This window comes from Giraffa tippelskirchi, chromosome 3 (genome assembly GCF_054371585.1).
Source record: "Giraffa tippelskirchi isolate mGirTip1 chromosome 3, T2T-mGirTip1v1.2.pri, whole genome shotgun sequence".
Lineage (NCBI taxonomy): Eukaryota > Metazoa > Chordata > Mammalia > Artiodactyla > Giraffidae > Giraffa > Giraffa tippelskirchi.
In genome coordinates, this window is record NC_137277.1 from 83,400,890 (window position 1) to 83,424,393 (window position 23,504).

General features: G+C 42.0%; 1 protein-coding gene across 16 annotated transcripts in view; it reads left to right on the plus strand.

Annotated features, from left to right (window-relative positions):
• LOC145543551 (uncharacterized) overlaps positions 1–23,504 on the plus strand; it is a 570,959-nt gene that overhangs the window by 107,886 nt on the left and 439,569 nt on the right. For 3 of the 16 annotated variants that reach the window (XR_014080817.1, XM_081585372.1, XM_081585370.1), the window contains exon 2: positions 2,955–3,059. The exons of 12 other annotated variants lie outside the window; for them this stretch is intronic. Coding sequence is in view for 2 of the 4 variants with exons in the window: in XM_081585370.1 (XP_081441496.1) it covers positions 2,975–3,059 (85 nt within the window). In the remaining 2 variants the exon portion in view is untranslated. Of the gene's footprint in view, positions 1–2,954; positions 3,060–15,452; positions 15,620–23,504 lie in introns of all 16 variants that reach the window. One more of the 16 variants, XR_014080821.1, reaches the window with a different exon arrangement.

Genomic DNA, 23,504 nt, shown 5'->3' on the forward strand with positions numbered 1-23,504 from the left:
ACTTGGTGACACAGAGGGAAGTGGCCTGTGGGTAGCAACTAAGAGAGAGGAGTTTCAATTCCTAATCTCCTGCCATTGAGGTCCTCCTGGAATCCTGGATCTGTCTCCAATTCAGTGTCAGAAAGGATCAGCATCAACAGAGTTCCTATACTCAGTGTAAATAGAAATCCCCCTCACTGAGCCCTGTAATAAACACCCAGTATCCTGAATGCACCTGGGCCTTCTGTTGTCGCTGCCTTTTTATCAGGCACTCCACATGCAGAGGTGAATGGGATTTTGAATTAATTATAACGCTAACTGTAATACTCTATGGTCACATCTCTCATAGGAAATCAGGCATTGTCAGTGCATCGCTCTTGGACTAGAAGGTAAACAAGGACATCCAAGTCTGTTATGAGTGTGGGTTCTGGCTATCATATTGTGACTTGTGACCTAGGATAGCCTTGATATGGGAGGTCATATGTATGTGCATGTCTCTCCAGGTATGGATGTTCTAGAGTCATTTAGTGTCTCTCTGGATGAATATACGCTTTGCTCTGTAAGGAGCTGAATTGACCACCTAGTAAATACCTATGGTTATGTTTTCTGCCGTGTAGATGTTTTCTGAACATAAGGTTTTATTCACCTAGGGTGTTGCTGACTCCCCTTTGAGAACATGGATACCATATAGCAGTGCTTGTCAGTAGTCGCCTGCCTCCAAGCAGGAGGGCATTTTGGATGCGTGTGGGGGAAATTTTGATTGACACAATGATTGGGGGATGCCACTGACATTTATAGGCTTCCCTGGTGGCTCAGACGGTAAAGAGTCTGCCTGCAGTGCAGATGTGGGTTTGCTCCCTGGGTTGGGAAGATCCCCTGGAGAAGGAAATGACAACCCACTCCAGTATTCTTGCCTAGAGAATTCCACAGACAGAGGAGCCTGGTGGGCTCCAGTTCATGGGGTCACAAAGAGTTGACACGACTGAGCGGCTAACACACACAGACACACACACAGACACACACAGACACAGACACAGACACACACACACACTGGCTTTTATGAGAAAGGGTCAGGGATGCTAGATATTGATTTGTGAATTTCATATGTCTCACAAGATCTATTTATAATTATTTAAACTTCAAACCTAATTCCATTTAACATGGAAACACAGAGTAGTTTTGCTCGGTTTTTATGGTCACTGAAATTTCCAGGACTGCAACTACCATTTAATTAAGCAGAGATTGTCCTTTTTACCAAGGACATTCAAAATTTACCAAGAATTCATCATTTTAGAAAACCATGTTGTCAATTTTACTGATGACAACTGCTGATTTGAGTTATCATGATGCAATATATTTGTATTAGTCTGCCTTGGGGCAATTATTACATTTATGATGATTCTCTGTGTGTGTGTATGTTATAGGTATATATGTCTCAGTTTATGACTATAGTGGAAGAACCACCATTTCAATGTAATCTTCCAACTTTTTGTTTTTTTGGCTTCCAAATTTTATAACAATGTTGAATCAGAAAGAAGCACCACGGTTCTTACACAGAGTAATGTCTTGTTGTCAGATGTTACCACCTTTAGCAACGTGGTCCCCTGTGAGTTTACATTTTTGTCTAGAGAATGTGTACATTTGCACAATTCTTTACATGGAATCAGACCTTCAGCTTCACCCACATCACAGGCCAAAGCAGGATACTCTGATGCTGAAGGAAGAGTACAGGATCTTCTCCAACTCAGTGAGAGGAAGCTGCTCTCAATTTTTCCTAGCAACCATTTCTTTCTCTCTCCTCTTGGCTCTCTGTCCTTTGCTCCATGCTGGTTGGGTTCAGTTCTCTTTTCCAGTAGCTCTCCCATTTTCCGTTTCTGAGAAGATGACCCGCTCATGTGAAATATCAAGGTTTTGAGGATCAGGTTCCAACAACTCTTACTTTTCTCAGGATGATTCTCCCATTTAATGTTCTTTAGGTAATTTTTTTCCGATTTCAAGTGGCTTACATTTATGACTATCATCTCCATTGGTCTTGGAGGAGCAGAAGTTCTTGGACTCCAGAGTGTGAAGACCTCTACATTTGCCGTGAATACCATTAATCCTTCTGTTATATAAGTTTTTCTTCCTACTTTCAGTGATTCCTCTGTTGGCACCATTAACTTCTCCTGGATCTAGTATCAGTTGTGATTTATGAGAGGAAATGTTCAGATAAGATTCCTTTTGGCTGACAATTGAAATGATCTTTTATTTCTTAGCTTCTTTTCTAGCAAGAATAAAAACAGTCCACTTTATTGAGCACCTACACTATATCAGGCATTATTCTGAATTCTTTGTGTATGTTTCATTTAATTCTCATAAATAACTGTGTGAGGTAGATGCTATTGTTATCCCCATTTCAAAGATAAGGAGTCTTAGAAAGGTTAAATAACTCACCCAATATTTCACAATTAGTAAGTGTCCTCTGTCTATCAAGTGTAAGTCATTTAATGCCCTAAATAGAAAAGCATCCCAGAGAAAAATAAATTGAGAAAGGATAAGACTAAATCCATCATCAAGACATTCCATCAGAATTGTGGCCCTCTTAGGCCTAGCTTTTCCCTAAATATTGGCTCGCAATCACATTCTCATCACTCATATCTAAACTATATATGGCAACACTATATCATCTAGAGAAGAATGGCTATACCAGTTGATGCTAACAGATTTCAGTGTATGTCTCGTTTTACTTTAGCTGCTGTCCTATTTAATTAGTAAATTATTCCTTACCAGAGAACTGGAAAGAATAAAATTTAAATGCACGTTACTTAGTTTCTCTGAGCCTAGATATCTGTTCACAACCATATGACCTCTGCTTTCTTTGTGTTTAGGGGGAGAGGATGGAGACTTGAAGTGTGGCTGGTTATAGTTTATGCTAACAAGGCCAATGCCAGGGTTTTAAACTCTTTCGTGTTGTCTTTTCTCTATGCTCTCCAAAGATTATGGCCTTAATCTTGGCATGAACCATGGCTCTTCAAAGGGACCCTGGGAGAAGATGATTCCACTGCTTCTACAGAGAAGCACATCGGAATGCTGGACACTGGGTAGGTGAGCTGCATGTTTGCAGTGGGTACTCAGTTCCTCATAGACTTTCTGTTATCTCGTATTTCTGGGATTAGAAACCTGCCCTCTACGCAACTCAGACACCCTTGCCAGCTGGGTTCTACCAATGAGAGGCACTTGGGTGAGATTAGAAGATGGAAGAAAAGCTTGCTTTAGGCAGTGATGGGGGCGGGAATGTGGGTTTGTTGTTTTCTGCTCTGCAGCAGCGGCTTTCAGTGGCATGTGCGATGTCAGGAGCTCTGAACAACACAACTTTTCCCTTTCACCCAGTCCTAGCATTTTCTTGCAGTTTCATGTCTTTGCTGTTCCTGATTTGCACTCCCAGCCCTTCCAGTCTTTTTCTGTAAACAATTCTCTCTATAAAATCTTCTTCTCCACCTCCATTTGAAATGAAGTGGTTTCTATTTCCTGGCATAGACACCAACTTGAAAGTAGGTAGGGTCGAATTTATAAGAGCCAATAACATCAACTTCACAGATAAAAACCAGTTTGATCTGTTGACTGATTTTATTTTTTATAACATGCAAATAATTATAGCTTAAAGATAGCATATAAGGTAAAATAAATGGTCATTTAGCATACATAAGGGTCAGGTGGCTTAGTGGTAAAGAATCTGCCTGCAGTGCAGGAGACGCAGGTTTGATTCCTGGGTTAGGAAGATCCCCTAGACGAGGCAATGGCTACCCACTCCAGTATTCTTGCCTAGGAATCCCGTGGACAGAGGAACCTGGCTGGCTACAGTCCATGGAGTCAAAAGAGAGTCAGACACAACTTAGTGACTAAATAACAACAAGCATTCGTAAAGCATCTGTCTAGCCCTAGTGGATTATATCCTTAGAACAAAAACTAATGCAATAAAACAAACAACAAAAGGAAAAAAAACACCTTAGGCAATTTTCAGTAATAGTATTATAGGTGGGCATGATGGTGGTATTTCTGAGACTCTTCCCAAGCATTATGTGATAAAGCAAATGAATAATTATATTCGTGTCACTGTGTCTCATGTTTTTCTGAGTGATAGAAAAGAGATACATGAAAATTCATGAGGGTAAGTTTAAAAACTCTGTAGTCTCGAATCGCAATTGAGATGAACAGTTTAAACTCATGAGATATTTTATCTTTTTAAAAATTTATTTTTTTAATTGGAGGGAAATTGTTTTACAATGTTGTATTGGTTTCTAACATATTTTATATTTAAAAATATATTTTAGCTATATCCCCCCAAACCTAGAAACAATGGCCAATCTGTTAGCAACAAGCACCTTTACTGCATAGACTGTCATCTTTAAATATAATTTCCTATTTTAAGGAACCATGACTTCTTGGAGAAATGGCTGATTCTAGGCCTGGGGCAGGAAATATCTAAGATGATCCTGGAACATCTTGCTATGGCACAAAGCAAGAAAGCCATCAAAGATTAATCATGTTGTGTCAAAAAAGCTTAGGAGCCAACTCAAAGAAGTTTCTATTGGCTAAGTATGGGTTAATATGAGCATAAGTAAGAGTGGTAGCTGTAATGGATTGAAGGTCATAAAATACACAAGTTTATAATAGTTAAAAACAGGAAACATCACTGGCCACTTTTGGAAGGAGCCAACTCAGGTAGTAGATGAATTGTTCTTTTATTCTGTCTTTCTGCTATGAGTTGTATCTCACAGTAATCAAATAATTGATTAAAGGAATTAGAATTTCAGCTAATAAAAGAAGGAAGGATAGAGTAGAAAATCATCATTCTATAAACCCTCAATAAATTAATGGATACAGGCAGTGATTATCTAACTTTCTGATATCAATTCCAACATATGCATATCTGTGTTGGTGGGCTGGGGGGATTCCGTACAGCAACAAGCAGTTCTCAGACCCCAGCTGGTGTCCTACAATTCAACTCAATTCTGGCAATATTTACTTGGCGATGTTATCAGAATCCACAAGCCTGCCTTCCACTTGAGAGGCCATACCAGTGCTCCCCACTGACTGGGTATATAGATTAAGGGTTTCAACAACCCCTTGCTTGGTTTCGATTAATTTGTTACAGTGGCTGACAGAACTCAGAGAAACTTTTTACTTACCAGTCATCAGTTTATTGTAAGAGGATATATAACTGAAGAACAGGCAGACGGATGAGATGCACAGGGCAAGGACGCGTCAAGGGGCTCAGAGCTTCCATGCTCTCCTAGTGCTCTACTCTCCCTTAATCTACCTGTATTCAAATAGCCATAAATTCTCCAAAACTCACTCTTTTCAGTTTTTGTGGAGGCTTCATTACATAGACTTGATTGATTGAATCATTGGCCACTGACGACTGATTCAACCTCCAGCTCCTCTTCTCTCCCAGGAGGTAAAGGGGGTAGAACTGAAAGTTTCAGTCCTCTAATCTCATCCTTGGTTCTCCTGGCAACCAGCCCCCATCCTTAGGTTCGTCCAAAAGTCACCTCATTAACATAACAAAAGACATCTTTGTTGCTCTCAGCATTTCGGAAATTCCGAGGGTTTTAAGAGCTCTGTGCCAGAAATGGGAAGACCAAATATATATTTCTTATTATAAATCACAATATCACATCATTAGAGACTGCTAACATTACAAAAATGTAGTAAACCAGATAGTATGTTGAACTACACAACATCATCTGTAACATATTCTTGCCAAAAAATATTGAACCAAAATCTCATAAATCCACTAGAACTAACTACCAAATTACTTAGAGGAAAATATTAAACCACACCATGGAATGAAGTCAGTAAAACTAAGTCTGTGGGTTTTGACACATACATAAATTCTATGTACATCGTAATGTGTACATAAATTGTAAGAAAAAAAAATAGTGGAGGGGAGCCTATAGATTAAAAGAGATTTAAGAAATATTGAATAATTTCCATGTAAAGTCTTTTTTGGATCCTGATCCAAACAAAATCATGAGACAGTTGGGGAAATGTCAGTACTGACTGCTTAATTATGTAAGGAAATTGTTATTACTTTTCTTTTGGTTCAGTAATTTTGTGGTCTTGTTTTAAAAGACTCTTTATGTTTTATACATACATATTGAAGTATTTGTAGAGAAATGATGACTGGATTTTGCTTCAAAATTACCCAGGGAAGTGGGAATTATGAGCATACAGATGAATCAGAATTGGCCATGAGTTGAAAATTATTGCAGCTGCATGATAGGTACATGGGGTTTATGATATAACTGTCTCTACTTTTGTATATGTTAGGAATTTTCTGTAATGAAACAGGGAAAAAATCCTAGAGAGGCCTAAGTAGATCTTATCAGCCTGCTGGTTTCAGGGAATTGAAACCACAGTTGTCTGTGGTTGCTGCCTACCAAGAGTTCCACAGATATTTCTACGTAGGGAGGTGTTACATCAGATCTTAAGTACATTTGTGAACCAAATTGGTGCCTTTCAACTTGAAAGATTCAGAGGTCTGGGAACCTCAAAAAGGATATGTTTCTAATTGTTGCTATAACAAATGACCACAAACTACATGGCTTAAAGCAACACAAATTTATTATTTTATAGTTCTGGAGGTCTGAAGTCCAGTGTGAGTTTCACTGGGCTAAAATCTTTGTGTCAGCAGCGTTGCTTTCCTTCTGGAGGCAGTAGGGAAGAATTGGTTCATTGGCTTTTCTGTCTCCTGTCTACATTTCTTAAGCCCATGTCTACATTACTCTGCTATCTCCTCACATCTCCTTCTCCAACTATTACTTATACCTCTCACTTATGAAGGCCCTTATAACTATTTTGGTCCCATCCAGATAATTCAGAATAATCTCATCTCAAAATTCTGGGACTTCCCTGGTGGTCCAGTGGCTAAGACTCCATGCTCCCAATGCAGAGGGCCTGGGGGTCAGGGAACTAACTTCCCACATAACGCCGCAATGAAAGATCCTGCCTACCACAATTGAAGACTGAAGATCCCACATGCTGGCAACTAGGATCTGGCATGGTCAAATAAATAAACATTAAGAAAGAATCCTTATATCTGCAAAGTCCATTTTGCCATTTAAGATAACATTCAAAAGTTCTGGGGATTAGGATGTGGACATCCTTGAAGGGGGGCATTTTTCTGGCTACTACAAAGACAAATGAAGAAGCTGGGAAATAGGATTAATAAGGGAAAGTATATGTCAGGATTTAGCCAGGAAATAGGAAATATTCTAATAGTTTAAACAGAAGACATTTAATGCAGAGAATTTGTTACACGAAAGATGGAAAATCTGAAAAGTCAAACAAAGAAAGGTAAAGTACCCCAGAATTTAGAAACAGCAAAACCTACCATTACTTCTAGGATGGGAGGGATGCAGGAAAGAGGTGGTATTTACCAGAGTTCAGATGCTGAGCTGTTCTGTGAGAATCATGGCAGAGGCTTCCCAGTGGAGGTTGGGAGCAAGGAGGTATGGACTGGCTGGTGAAGACCTAGAGTCTCAGAGGAGACATGGGCCTCCCTGGGAAATGCAGTAGCTCCTTGTTATCTGTGGTAGTTGTGTTCTATAAAGTCACCATGAACAGTGAATTAAAAAATACCAAACCGGGACTCCCCTGGTGTTTCTGTGGTTAAGAATCCACCTTCCATTGCAAGGGACATATGTTCGATCCCTGGCCAGGGGAGCTAAGATCCCTCATGCCTCAGGGTATCTAAGCCTGCATGCCGCAACTAGTGAAGCCCACAAGCCAGAATGAAAGATCCCACATGCCACAACTAAGATAACTGATGCAGCCAATTAAATAAATATTTTTAAAAATGACCGAACCATTGCTCCTAGGGGAAATACAGGGTTAGGTTCCTGTGAGCCTCTGGTCACAGCCTTTTCTTCAACTGATCAATGTATAACCTTGTTTTGTGTGTGTTTCTGTTTGAAGTCATATTCACACAGACATATATATTTGCTTTACTGATATTTAACTCAGGGCCAACTCATGCCTGGATGAAGAAGCTTATCTAACACAAGCATTTTCTACATAAGCTACATCAGTGCCTTCTTATGCTTGGGAGCACCAGACAACACTTTGGCCTTGTGCTTGCGGGTAATTTTAAAGTGAAATCACCAAAGAAGCACAAAAATGAGAAAAACATGGTACAAATACATGAAAAAGACACTTACTCATAAGTATGAGAGCTGTGACAAGAAGACAAAACATTACCTTGTTTGACTTCCACTGGGAACATGTGTGTCAGAAACTCACATTTTTCACTGCTCTGGGCACATGCATGAATGACCACAAAGGCACCACAAGTATTGACTTTGAAATAACAAACAAATTTTAGTAAGTTAGGCAAATCTGTAAACATGGAATCCATAAATAAGGAGGCTCAACTGTATTTTTCCAGGCAGTGATGGAATAATATACCCTGATTCTCCCCACCTCCCACTTTTCAGTCTTCCACCAGGGTTCTCTTTGGCTAAATCAGTTGCAAGGGAGTCTGCAAAACAGAGTTGGAGAACACATCTGATTGCAAAGAGGTATTGCACAGCACACAAGTTTTGAAGAACTAAGATTTGGTGGTGAAAGAACTAATGAGAAGCATTCAAGGGACTTAATGGTTGCCTTTAGATTTACAGACCTTATTATAGAGGGGATGATGACAGGCTGTTTTTAATTTCCATAGAATTAGTATCAACTGCTTTAAATAGAAGCTATGCATGAAAGATTTATGAAAACTCTTCTACCTGTTTTTGGACTGAGATCCAAAAATCCTTTAAGGATAAATGAGGACTTCCTTTCCATAAACATTTTTAAAGGACCAGGCACCTATTTATTTGCAGTTGCTGGTGACTGGCCCATCTGGAGATGCATACTCTGTGGGGTCTGAGCTGGCCTTTGCTATAATTCTGTTTATGGTTAATATCACCTTGAACTCTGGAGAGGAGCAAATGCCACAGCAGCTGCCTTGCTGTCTTAGATCTGAGAGAGGAAAAGAAACCTGTTGTGGCAGAAGGGTGGTGGATAGAAAGCATCAACCAAAAGATTATTTTGGCACAGGGGTTGGTGGCTTGCTTGAGTAAGTGATTTATGATGCAATGTTTCTATTTGATCTGGCATTACAGGGATAAATTATTGAGTGCTAATTGTATGTTGATAAGCTGTTCCTGCTTAAATTTATTCCTTCCTCAGTTTGTGTTAATTGGGGCATATTGAAACAGAAGGGGAATTGCCCACTTACTGCCTAGTTTGGTTTATGCTGTCGCTAAAACGTTGCATTGTAATTGTGTCTTCACTGTTATTCATGCTAAGTGAATAAGGGAGCTCCTACTGGTGGGCTTTTTTTTTTTTAACTTCCCATTAATGCATGTTTCTTTTTCTCATAAATGAAATGTTACAGAATAATATCACTCCTATTTACTTGTTCAAATTTACTCAAGTTGCAGCAGAAGGTAGGGTCAGAGGTGGACTGGCAGAAGGCTGGGGAATTTTGAATGCAGAGTTTATCATTTGAAATTTAAATTCTTTTTAGATAAAGCCATCATGGATAGGTAGGGGGAGACTGGGCTGGGGGGTAAGAGGGCAGGATACTGAATGTTTCTTGCATAGGTGGCTTTCAGGTGGCTTTATCTCTGACTAATCTCTTTGTCCCCCCATCAACCCTCCATGAAGGGACTTGAGTAGCAATGCAGTGTGACAGGCCAGCGACAAGACTGCATCTGCTGAGTAGAGACAGGGGTGTGGATGGCATGGAGGGGTAACAGGTCTTGTTTCTCAAGGGTCTCCATAATAAGTAATCTAACTCTGGGAAAGTTGAGTGAGTCCGGATTTTAGGAACCCAATATGGAGACAAAACACCAAATGGCCAGCAGGATTATAAGTAGAAGGGCCAGGTTGAGATAAAAGGAAATAAGCAAGGGCAGAGGAAATAATAATATTATAAACAGGCACTCCAGATTCAGTGGATCCAAGGGTGGTCCATATGAGTCACTATACATGGCTCAAGGGGAGGCTTGTAAACACTAATCCCAGACACTGCCTCTGCCATGGCTCCATTAACTCCGCTGGATGTGGGCAGGTGTGTACCTGGCTGTGAACCAGAGAGAGGTGGATCCCACAGGTGCCAGGAGCTCCTGGCTATGTAGGGACCATGGATGCTGCCCTCCACGTCTGTTCCTAGGACTAGAGTCCCCTTCAGCCTCTCTGTGGGTCTTCTTCTCCCAGTTTTGTTCTTAAACATCACATATAATCTTTCTTCTGGCTGATCTCCCTCAAATTAAAACAGGGAAGAGTTCCCTTTAAGTCATTGTTTGTGCGCTTTTCTGCTCAAAGTAGAGAGAACCTCACTGGCCTCTGTGTAGAGAGAATTACTGAGAATCAGATGAGTGTAGATATTGTAGGTATCTAAAGATATCTTGCTCTCTAAGTACTGAAAGAACCTTGTAATTGGGTAGCTTCCCCACCAAATTGCCCCAGAGGTGTGGCTTATGAGGGCGGGATCATGCTGAAATGTCAAGAAATGGCTCTAGTTCATTTTATAAAGCCATTTTGGCTGTTGGCTAGTTTAATTAAAACAAGGCTCATAATTATAGGATGATTAGCTAAAATGTCAGTGTTACTATAATGTCTTTCCTGGGGGAAGGACAACAGCTAAGTCTTGGCAGCCCCAGCCTCGCTGTTGTTGCAGTGCATGTTTTAGTAGAGCATGCCAGAGTCCAGCTGGCATGGGACCTTTGTAGGGACCATGGCAAAGTGTAGAAAGAGAGCAGAGAGGTGGCTAGTTTGGGTTTCACTCCTTCTGCCAAGACTTCACTGCCAAGACTTCCAAGACTCCTTCTGCCATTTTCCCAGGAAACTGGGAACATCCTGGGGAAGATTTTGGCTCCCAGGAAGCTGGGAACAGGAGCTGGAGTCTCTCAGGAGCAGGAGTGCTGAGACCTGGAGGGGAAGACCTAGCATTCAGAGGAAATCCCTGGAGGGGGAGGGGAAGGCCGGGACATGGGGAGCTGAAGTAAGGTCCAGAATCTGCACGGGAGACTGGAGTCAGCTCAGTGTGCATTGTCAGAAGACTCTATCCACGTCCCAGCCACTAAGCTGAGTGAATGGCCACCAGTAGCTTTAGAATGAAAGCAGGAAGCTAAAGCAAGTGGGGAGCTTAGAGACCAGGCAGCATAACTTGCCCAGGGCCACACAGCTGGCAGAGCCAGGGCGAGATCCAGTCCTCTCAACTCCCAGGAATGCCGTTTCTGTTAAAACCTTCACCTCACCTGCAACATCTAGGCTCATTCTGACCAAGGGTTGAAAGGGACCCAAACCAACTGAAAGCAGAAATTACCCAAACAACCACACAGGAAAATAAAATGGGCTTCCAGAGGTATTTGAGCTCCATATTGAACTGTTTTCCTATTTCTTAACTTGGTCAGGTAAGATTTATAAATAATGCTGACAAATTTCTTGAGAAAAAAATACGTGTTGATCACTCTGCTAAAGAGAAGTTTATAGATAGTTCCTACTCCATAGGGTGGAAGGTTGACATCAACACAAACTCTTGGTTTTCCTGAGAATTCTGAACCTTTTTGATTTTTCTGCCTCCTGGGCTATTATGGTTAAGACCTGGCAGATGTAAGTTTGCTCTAGACCTTGCTTCTCAGAGCGTGGTCCCCAGTCCAGCAACATCAGCCTCGTCTGGGAACCTTTAAGAATGACAAATCCATGAGCTCCTGGGCCTGTGGATTAGAATCTCTGAGGATGGCCCAGGAATCTATGGCTTTAACGAGGTCTCCAGGTGATTCTAATGCACACTACAATTTGAGAACCAGAATAAACAGGCAGTGTCAAAAGAATGCAAGAGGCAATAACAAAGTCATGGTTCAAATTCTGCCAATTACTGGCTTGGAGACCTTGGACAAGTAATTGTCTGTGCCTTGTCTTTCCTTAATTCTGAAACAGTTGCCTCGTAAGGTGGTTGGAGAGCTCCAATGAGATAATGCAGGAAACACCAATATGTAGCACATTTTTAATGGACACTCAGTACATTTTACTTATTAGTTCTATGACTGGTATAACCCCAGATGGCTCTAGCCGTGGCAGCCCATGGCATGAGTGGGCTGGCCTAATGACCCTTCCTTGTGCCCTGTCTCTCGAAGAGCTTCCACAGCTCTATCCGGACTTTGCCATTGCTTTGAGGTGAGCACTGTGGGACTGGGTGGGGGCCTCCTGAGCACCTTGGGGAATGCATCTCCAGCCCCTCACCAATTCCTGAGTCTCACCACAAAATCGAGACACAATTAGATTCAGTCCTACTTCATGGTGTGGGAAACAAGATGTGGGAACCTCACATTCTGAGCCAAAAATAGAGACCTGTTAACCACAAGCACAGGTCTCCTTAGGCAGAGAGGGAGGCTGACACCTCAGCATTAGAGCCTCCTGAGGAAACCCAGCGTGCCTGGTCATGCTGGGTCAGTTAGTCCCACCCTGGTGATACTGCCACCAGCATCCACATAGTCATATCTGCATAGTGAGAGCAAGAGGCCAGCCCCCTCTCCCTAGCAGCCTGTCACACACAACACAGATGCAGGAGTGGCAGGCTGGAGCAGCAGCTGCCGCTGCCTCCCTTGGGGCCACTGTAATGCCTCCCAGGGGGCCAGCCCAAGCTTGGATGAGCCTTGGGAAATTAGTGAGCAATTCTGACTGGTTTAATTTTTCTCTCCTAAGAACTTGAGAGACCATGTCCTCTTAATCATCTTTTGAGAAGGAAGATGAGAGAGGAGAGAGATGTTTAAGAAAACATGAGAGCAATTAATCTGTTCATTCATGTTCAGTAAATGTCTCTGTGCTCTAAGGACATCCTTTCATTTATTCTACAAATGTTTATGGGGCACCCACTCTGCATAGAGTGCGGGGAACAGCAGGGTGAATTAGGAACGTTTCTGCCCTCAAGAATTCTGCAAGCTGATGGGGAGGAGGACAGGCCAAGGGGACTGCTGCTGGGTCTGGGCAAGTGCTTAATCCTCACATGAACCCCACGAGGTCTGTATTCTTACTCTCATTCTACAGATGAGGACATGGAGGCTGAGAGAGATAAGGTGACTGACTTGGAGTTACCCTTTTGGAAGGTGGAAGGGCTCAGTGACTCTTCCGTGCTGCCTTTGCAGAAACATGTGCACCCATCTATAGAGCAGTGAACAAGAATGTTAAGTCCCAGGAGGAGTTGTACAGTGTAGCTCTGAGGGAGAGGCATTGCTTCTGACAGCCATGTGGGCCTGGAAGCATAGTCTAAGGGAGGGCAGAGGCTGGGGAAGCCAGTGGAGAAAAGGTACTGAACAACACCATTAGGAAGGCTGGGCAAGGGGGTGGGCCCTTAGTGACTCTGTGTGCCTTGAGCGTGGGCTATCGGAGTCTGCTTTGGGGAAGCCAAAGAACTGAGCAGCCATCATCTCAGGTTAGTCCTTGCCCTGTATGATCCTGGCCAGTACCAGCTATCAAGCAAGATGGGATAAGCCAGGACAAAACTTGGAATAGGGCTGTTGTTGTTCAGTTGCTCAATCATGTCCGACTCTTTGCAACCCCATGGACTGCAGCATGCCAGCCTTCCCTATCCTTCACCATCTCCTGGAACTTGCTCAAACTCCTGTCCATTGAGTCGCTGATGCCATCCAACCATCTCATTCTCTGTCGTCCCTCTCCTCTTGCCTTCAATCTTTCCCAGCATCAGTCTTTTCTAATGAGTTGGCTCTTTGCATCAGGTGGCCAAAGTATCGGAGCTTCAGCTTTATCAGTCCTTCCAATGAATATTCAGGGTTGATTTCCTTTAGGATTGACTGATTTGACCAGATAAACATTCGATAAAAGCTTGTCAATGTGCTATACTTGGTTTCATTTTTACTACCATTTTCTCCTTGCCCGTTCACATTTACTAAGTGCCACACATGCATAACGTGCTTGGCCTTAGGTTCAGCATGGATCTGAGAATACTCATACCTGTCTTCATGCAACTCCTCTCCCTGGTCCTTGCCAGTTCATAGCAACCACCTCTTGCCAGCACCACACAAGAATATCAGGAAGGAACTGGCACATACAGAGAAGTAAGAAGGCTGCAGGTGCATTATGTGCCCTCACATGGCAGTGAGATGAGTCCCATTTTATGGATGTAGTCACTGAGGCTCAGAGAGGCCAAACTGGTGGAAGTGGAGCATGCTCTCTCCTCAGCTGGTGCCTTTGGGGCTAAGGAGGCAGTTGACAGGTTTGGGGGGACAAATAATAATTTATGATAAATTTAATTGATTTAGGTTAAATTTAGTTGACTTAGGTTAATCAGTTAGTTAAACAACTTGTATTGCCTTAGTTGAGGCAGAAAAGGGATAAATTAGATTGGACATTGCAGCCAGACAGTTCTGGATTCAAATCCTGACCCCACTTAGCTTTTCTCAGTCAATTCACCTACCTCCTCTGAGCCTTTCTTTTTTCATTTATAAAATCAGAATAATAGTACCTAGAGTGTCATCAAGGTGAACTAATACAATTTATGTTATCATAGGTAGCTCTGTTCTTGGCCAACAGTGTCTCCTTCTCTGCCTGTTTTCTTCTTCAGGAAATGCTTGCTTCCAGATTAACTGGTTTGGACACATGAATATTGACTATTTGATCTGCTTATTCTGAGTATTATGTTATTTACTAGTTGTTTGCATGGTTATCCAAACACCTTGCTGCATGGCCAAGCACAAGGAAGCCAGAATAATTAGCATGGATGGCATGGTTCTCCTCCAAGAATGTCCTATGTCTGCATAGTTGGCCTTTAAAGTTGCCCGGGTTTCATGACTCCAGAGCCCAAGGAATTTTCATATGGCAGAGGTTGGCTGGTTGTTCACCAGCCTTTTTCCCTTTTCCTCTCAGCTAGACTGTATTTCCCAATTTCCCTCATAGCTAGATAGTTATGTGACTGAGTTCTGGCCAATGGAACATGGATGGAAATGATGGGGTGTGGAACATCAGTGAATAGCCTGGCTGCTAAGAATCTCCCACAAATCCTCCTCTGTTCCTGAATCTGCTGCCAAATAGAGGATCCAGCAGAGGACCCCAAAGCTGTAGAGGATAGAAAGATACCAGATAGAAGGAACCTGAGTCCCTGAATGACTATACAGAGCAGAGTAACCATCCCACTCTAAAACCTGCATTGGTCCATGAGACAATTTCTTACTAGGCTAAGCCACTGAGATTTGGGTAGGGGGGGATTACTTCTAATAGCTATTAGCCTGCCCTAAGTAATACAGCCTGCTTATGACTTATAGCAAGGTATTTCCAGCCGTCATTAATACTCTCTCTAAATAACCCTATAAATAAAATATCTTGGGAGGGGTAATGTATTTCCTTACATCAGAATAAATTATTTATAAGCTTCGCCTGCCAGGCTCAAGCAGGGCCCTTTAGATATATGACATTGTTTTTGATGGCAGGTGCAGCTGAGGTGTGGAGATGGCTGGTAGAGTGGATCTCAAAGCATCAGTATCACTGGTAACTTATTAGAAATGCAGATTCTTGGGTGCTCAGATCAACTGGATCAGAAACTTTGGAAGATCAGCCATCTGTTCTCACAAGCCCTCCAGTGGTTCTGATGCACCAGGCAAGTTGTTGTTCAATCACTTAGTCGTGTCCGACTCTTTGCTACCCCATGGACTGCAGCACACCAGGCTTCCCTGTCCTTCACTATCTCCCAGAGATTGCTCAAACTCATTTCCATTGAGTTGGTGATGCCATCCAACCATCTTATCCTCCGTCATCCCCTTCTCCTCCTGCCTCAATCTTTCCCAGCATCGAGGTCTTTTCTAATAACCAGGCAAATATTTGAGAACAATTGAGGGATGAGGACTGCTGGAGACCTGGAGCTCACATCTAGGGAGAACAGAGCAGAGTGGGGTTCACAGCAACTGCTCTGGTGCAGACCAAAGGCACAGGGTGAAGGGCACAAGGAGAGAGGGAACAAAGATGAATACTTTTCAGTTTTCCTATGATTGTATCGTTGACTGTGGCACAACGGTTAAGAATTTGCTTTGTCCCTCCATAAAGAATTAATTACTGCACCCGAGTTCTTAATATTAGTTTGCCATAACAAAATAACCACAGATTGCATGGCTTACATAACAAGTTTATCGTCTTGCAGTTCTGGAGAGGTTTCAGATCAAAGTGCAAGTTTGATCTCCTCTGAGGACTCTCCTTAGTTTATAGGTGGCTGCCCTAACGCAGTCTCTACACAAGGTTGCCCCTCTGTGTATCCACACCCTGGTGTCCCTTTCTGTGTCCTAATTTCTCCAGATTAGATAAACCCCTAGTCCCACAGGCTCATTTTAACTTAATTACTTCTTTAAAAGCCCAGTCTCCAAGTACAGTCACATTTTGAGGATCTGGGGGATTAGAGCTTCAACATAGGAATTTTGGGGGAGACACAATTCAGTCCATAACAGCCATGGAATCTGGAATATTACTACTTTCTTATTTTCCTACCCTTCTGAGAACTTCCTTGAATAATCCTGGAGCCAAAGATAATTACGTGCTAAATTTAACATTTTGTTTGGAGTAAAAAGCTTGCTTCATTTTATTCTAACAATGAAGTTAGAACTGAGTTAATACTTTTGGCAATGAGTTGGCTGGTTGAAACTAGATCTGGATAAAAGTAACGCAAAAATAAATAGGGCCTGTTTTAAATAGAATTTCCTGTTCCTCTTGGGCAGCTGGAGGTTAATTTGTGAATGAATGTAGAGGGTTTGGCAAATAGGGACTGTAAAGCAACCTTATAATCTGGTGGAAACCTGCATTTTATCCTGAGTTGATGACCAGTTAGTGCCATGGTCAATGGGAAAATACTTTCCTTGAAATTTTGTTCTTTGGAAATAAACAAGAAGATGCTTTTGTTAGGATAGAAAAATGAGTTCCTCTAAGATGCTCAGTTTGGTGTGTTAGTGAGCTCTAGTATTAATCTTAAATAATGACTGAGTAATGCAGCAGAAAAATAGAATGGGAGAAAAACTAGATGGACGACTCTTCTTAAGAACTCACATTTGATGAGCACGTATTGCTGTTCCCAAGGGAAATCTTCGGCATGTCAGAGGATGGCTTTATCTTTCATTCTATTCATGGGGTCTCCCCTTGCTTCTGCTCCCTCCCCTTCATATTAACTAGGAGGGGTCACAGATTTGGTGCCCCTGCTGCCAGGGTGAGCTTTGCCATAACAGCTTCAGGTAGTCTAAACTTGGAGCAATTTAGCTGCTTTTAAAATCCTACAGAATGAACTTTCTTATCATTTGTTAACTGCCAGGGCAAAGTTCACTGAAAAACATTCTTACTGCTAGTCTGTGAAATGGTGACTGTTGAAGTCCTATGCATACGAGCACATTAGCCTATGCTCAAAATATGCTTATGGAGCAAATTCTGATATGATTAATGTTGGCATCATTGAGCATACATTAGTGGAATTTGCATATATAAAATTTGAATAATGTTCAAGGACATTAAGTGATTTCAGACTTAATAGTGATAATCATAGCTAACACTTACTGAAGTATTACACGCCAGACACTCCTCTAAACATTCTATATAATTATTAATATTCACAACAGCTCTACATTTTCACACCCATTTTATAGATGAGAAAATCAAGGCACAAAAAAGTTCAGTAACTTGTCCAAGATTGCACAGCTAGTTCATTCAAAGATGGGCTATGAGCACAGACGGGCTGGTGCCAGAGCCTGCCCTTCCACATCCTGGGTTACATGGCCATAGCCGTTAAGCAAACTAAGGCAGGAAAAATGGTTTTGCTTTGCCAGGACAGGTGGTACATGAGTGAATGCAGGCTTCTCTCACAAGACAAGGCTTTATCAAATGATATTCATCCTGAAGTGTTATTCTGGGGAGTCTGTAAAGAAAGTGTGAGTCTGTTGGACTGGGATCCTTGGTCCTTCCCCTCTGTCTTTTTAGAGAAACTCTTATGCAGTTAAGCCTATGTGCAGTCAACAGGTGCCTATTGAGGGCTATGTAGAGGGCCTCTGAGAGCTGCCACCTTGACCAAGGCAGCTGCTGCCCTTCAGGAACACGGCAGAGTCCGGGAGAGCCCATACTCCAAGACATAAAGACAGCACAGTTTGACAGCACTGATAGAAGAGGTCAGAGTCAGGAGCTAGGTGAGGGGACTGGGAAGGATCTGCAGAGGAGAGACTGACTGAGCTGACTATAAAGGAGTGATAGTACTTTATCACTGAGTAAGGTGAGGAGGGAATATGCCATGGCATAAGGGAAGAGGTGTGAGGTACTCCTCACTGGGGGCGCCAGTGAGAGCCATGATGGGTGATGAGCCCCGAGAGTTGGGACCTAAACTTTATCCTGGGGGGATGCAAAGTCAGCTGAGGTTTGTAAGGAAGGTGGTACCATCCACAAGGATGTGTTTGCTTTTTTAGCAAATTAAGGATGGATTTGTCCAACTGGGATGTGGTTGACTCATGAAGGAGTATTTATGATTCTAGAAATGATCGAATGCTAAGGTGGAAGAAGTGACAGTCTTGGTAGGAAAGGCAAACACCTCTCTTACCTGTTTGCTAATGTTTGGAATAAATTAGAGACATTCCTTTGCTTAAACACCATTTCCTATCACTTGTAAGATATTTTTGTAATTCAAATAAATGTAGCCACACTGGCAAACATGAGCAGCTTTCCTGACCGAAGGGTGTGGTGAAATGTGGAGAGAGGCAGGAAAGGAGAAAGTGGGAGAGTGGAACTGAGGGTTTGAGCACATGGAGTATATATATATATATATATATATATGTATATATATATATATATATATATGTATGTATATATATGTGTATATATGTATATGTATATATAGCAGTAGTCCAGAGTGCACTCAACACTAGGTTACACTGGAAGGTAATGTAATACCTGGATCAGTAGGAAATGATACGGAGATGTGAATTATTTTCAAATGATTTAAATCTTTAGCTCATTAGATACTTTACCACCACAAAGATTTATCTTAATTTTGAAGGGATATCAAAGCACTTCTTAGTAGCAGACAGCAGAATTCAATCCTGGCTAATTCAAGCAGAAAAGGAGTTTTGTTGAAGGGTATTCAGCAGCACACTGAGTCTCTAGGAAGGCCTGGGAACAGGCATGGAGGCTCTGTCAATAGCCAAGAATGGTGACCAAAACCATGCAGTAGAACTGGTCCCATGGAGACCTTTCTGCTTTCACATTGGGCACAGACGTTATACCAGGCAATGCCAACATCACTGAAACTGCCGTGTTCCAGTGGAAATTGTGTCTACTTTCACCAGAAAGGATTCTAGAAAATGCCTCCTTTTTGAGTCACAATTGGAATGATAAAACATCTCTTTGTACCCACATTTACAGCTGAGGGACTCCTTGTTCACTGCTGGGGTTGAGCAGGTGCTGGGCTGTGAGGCTGCCAATTCTAGGTGGAGAAGTCATCAAATCATGAATGAACACCTGCTTCCACAAGCTTTACCACAAGCTTCTGTGGTAAAGTTGAGTGGTGTGTCCTGTGGATGAACCTCAGTTGTATGCTTGCTCCCAGTGTTGGGGGCTGGAAAGATGAGTATCTGGTTAGTTCAGTGATAGGTGAACTCTCTTCAACCAAGACACATAAGAGGAGGGGTGTCCCCAGACCTGAGTGTCAGGGGCTTTAAAGGGAGCATGGAGGCCAAGCAGAATAACAAGAACCCACTACACAGAATAGCTTTTTTATCTGCTTCTGATGCTGCCTAAGAGTCATACAGGAAAAAGGGAACTTTAAGCCCTAGAATGTGTGAATTTAACTCAGATGACCATTATATCTACTACTGTGGGGAGGAATCCCTTAGAAGAAATGGAGTAGCCATCATGGTCAACAAAAGAGTCTGAAATGCAGTACTTGGATGCAATCTCAAAAACGACAGAATGATCTCTGTTCGTTTCCAAGGCAAACCATTCAATATCACAGTAATCCAAGTCTATGCCCTGACCAGTAATGCTGAAGAAGCTGAAGTTGAATGGTTCTATGAAGACCTACAAGACCTTCTAGAACTAACACCCCCAAAGGATGTCCTTTTCATTACATGGGACTGGAATGCAAAAGTAGAAAGTCAAGAAACACCTGGAGTAACAGGCAAATTTGGCCTTGGATTACGGAATGAAGCAGGGCAAAGGCTAATAGAGTTCTGCCAAGAGAATGCACTGGTCATAGCAAACACCCTCTTCCAACAACACAAGAGAAGACTCTACACATGGACATCACCAGATGGCCAACACTGAAATCAGATTGATTATATTCTTTGCAGCCAAAGATGGAGAAGCTCTAAACAAGACCAGGAGCTGACTGTAGCTCAGGTCATGAACTCCTCATTGACAAATTCAGACTGAAATTGAAGAAAGTGGGGAAAACCACTAGACCATTCACATATGACCTAAATCAAATCCCTTATGACTAAACAGTGGAAGTGAGAAATAGATTTAAGGGACTAGATCTGATAGAGTGCCTGATAAACTATGGACGGAGGTTCATGACATTGTACAGGAGGCAGGGATCAAGACCATCCTCAAGAAAAAGAAATGCAAAAAGGCAAAATGGTTGTCTGAGGAGGCCTTACAAATAGCTGTGAAAAGAAGAGAAGTGAAACGCAAAGGAGAAAAGGAAAGATACACCCATTTGAATGCAGAGTCCCAAAGAACAGCAAGGAGAGATAAGGAAGCCTTCCTCAGCGATCAATGCAAAGAAATAGAGGCAAACAAAAGTATGGGAAAGACTAGAGATCTCTTTAAGAAAATTAGAGATACCAAGGGAACATTTCATGCAAAGATGGGCTTCATAAAGGACAGAAATGGTATGGACCTAACAGAAGCATAAGATATTAAGAAGAGACAGCAAGAATACACAGGACAACTATACAAAAAAGATCTTCTTGACCCAGATAATAAGGATGGTGTGATCACTCACACTCACCTAGAGCCAGACATCCTGGAATGTGAAGTCAAATGGGCTTAGGAAGCATCACTATGAGCAAAGCTAATGGAGGTGATGGAATTCCAGTTGAGCTATTTCAAATCCTAAAAGATGATGCTGTTAAAGTGCTGCGCTCAATATGCCAGCTAATTTGGAAAACTCAGCAGTGGCCACAGGACTGGAAAAGGTCAGTTTTCATTCCAATCACAAAGAAAGGCAATGCCAAAGAGTGCTCAAACTACCGCACAGTTGCACTCATCTTGCATGCTAGTAAAGTTATGCTCAAAATTCTCCAAGTCAGGCTTCAGCAATACATGAACTATGAACTTCCAGATGTTCAAGCTGGTTTTAGAAAAGGCAGAGGAACCAGAGATCAAATTGCCAACATCCACTGGATCATCGAAAAAGCAAGAGAGTTTCAGTAAAACATCTATTTCTGCTTTATTGACTATGCCAAAGCCTTTGACAGTGTGGATCACAATAAACTGTGGAAAATTCTGAAGGAGATGGGGATACCAGACCACCTGGCCTGTCTCTTGAGAAACCTGTATGCAGGTCAGGAAGCAACAGTTAGAACTGGACATGGAACAACAGACTGGTTCCAAATACGAAAAGGAGTACATCAAGGCTGTATATTGTCACCCTGCTTATTTAACTTCTATGCAGAGTACATCATGAGATACGCTGGGCTGGAAGAAGCACAAGCTGGACTCAAGATTGCTGGGAGAAATATCAATAACCTCAGATATGCAGATGACACCACCCTTATGGCAGAAAGTGAAGAACTAAAGAGCCTCTTGATGAAAGTGAAAGAGAAAGAGTGAAAAAGTTGGCTTAAAGCTCAACATTCAGATAACTAAGATCATGGCATTGGGTCCCATCACTTCATGGCAGATAGATGGGCAAACAGTGGAAACAGTGGCTGACTATTTTTCTGGGCTCCAAAATCACTGCAGATGGTGATTGCAGCCATAAAATTGAAAGACGCTTACTCCTTGGAAGGAAAGTTATGACCAACTTAAACAGCATATTAAAAAGCAGAGACATTACTTTGCCAACAAAGGTCCATCTAGTCAAGGCTATGGTTTTTCCGTTAGTTATGTATGGTTGTGAGAGTTGGACAGTGAAGAAAGCTGAGCGCTGAAGAATTGATGCTTTTGAACTGTGGTGTTGGAGAAGACTCTTGAGAGTCCCTTGGATGCAAGGAGATCCAACCAGTCCATCCTAAAGGAGATCAGTCCTGGGTGTTCATTGGAAGGACTGATGTTGAAGCTGAAGCTCAAATACTTTGTCCACCTGATGCAAAGAGCCGACTCATTTGAAAAGACCCTGATGCTGGGAAAGATTGAGGGCAGGAGGAGAAGGGGACAACAGAGGATGAAATGGTTGGATGGTTTCACTGACTCAGTGGGCATGGGTTTGGGTAGACTCCAGGAGTTGGTGATGGAGAGGGAGGCCTGGCATGCTGTGGTTCATGGGGTCGCAAAGAGTCGGACATGACTGAGCGACTGAACTGAACTGAAACCCTGCTAATGGTGATGCTCTTAAATATTTGAAAAGTAGAGCCTTTTAGTTCTTCCTCCTCCACTGGTCAAAAAAAGCCAGTACAGTTACGTCAAAATTAAAAAACGAAAATTGATCAGTTTTAAAATAAGGTTTATACTTTAGCTTTGGACTTAAGAATATCCCCCCCCTCCTCTGTCTTTGTCTTTCTTAAAGTGTTGTTTCTGCCATATACCCCAAACCTAGTTAAAAATAACCCAAGTATCTTTTAAAAATGTATTATGTAGCAAATAGTTCTTAGAATGTGTCTTCTTATATGTATAAAAATGAAGCTGCAGTTATAGCAATAAATTTTGATGGGAATGCAGAGTGGCTCAGTCAGAGGAGCATGTCATGTGACCATGAGGACAGGCGTTCATTCATGATTTGATGACTTCTCCACCTAGAATCTGGCAGCCTGACAGCCCAGCACCTGCTCAACCCCAGCAGTGAGCAAGCAGTCCCTCAGCTGTAAATGAAGGGATGTGGGTACAAAGAGATGTTTTATCATTCAGTATGTTTTTGGTTTCACTGTCCAAGTATGTAAAATTCAACCTAAAACCTTCAGGTTGATCATAAAAAAGACCTGAGGACCTCATCATTCTGCACAGAGCTCAAGGAGTTGCCTGGAGAAACAATTTGTTTTCTGCAACTTTGCAGACATATAAAAATGAATAGGTTGTAAAGAACATTAACAATTTAGTGTTACAGCATCTCTAGACTTTTCTGCATACATGCTCACTTTAGGAGAACCTACCCTACAACAATGAATGTATCAGTATATAAGGATATATTCACAAAGATGTGTTTACTTCAGTACTAAAAAAAACTCTGTCCGTTAGTAGAGGAGCAGTTAGATAAATTCTGGTATATTCTTACTGTGATCTATTATGTGTATATTTAAAAGAATGATTTAGATCTGTATTATTGACCTGGAAGGCTATCCCTGTATATTATTATATTTTAAAATCCATTGCCA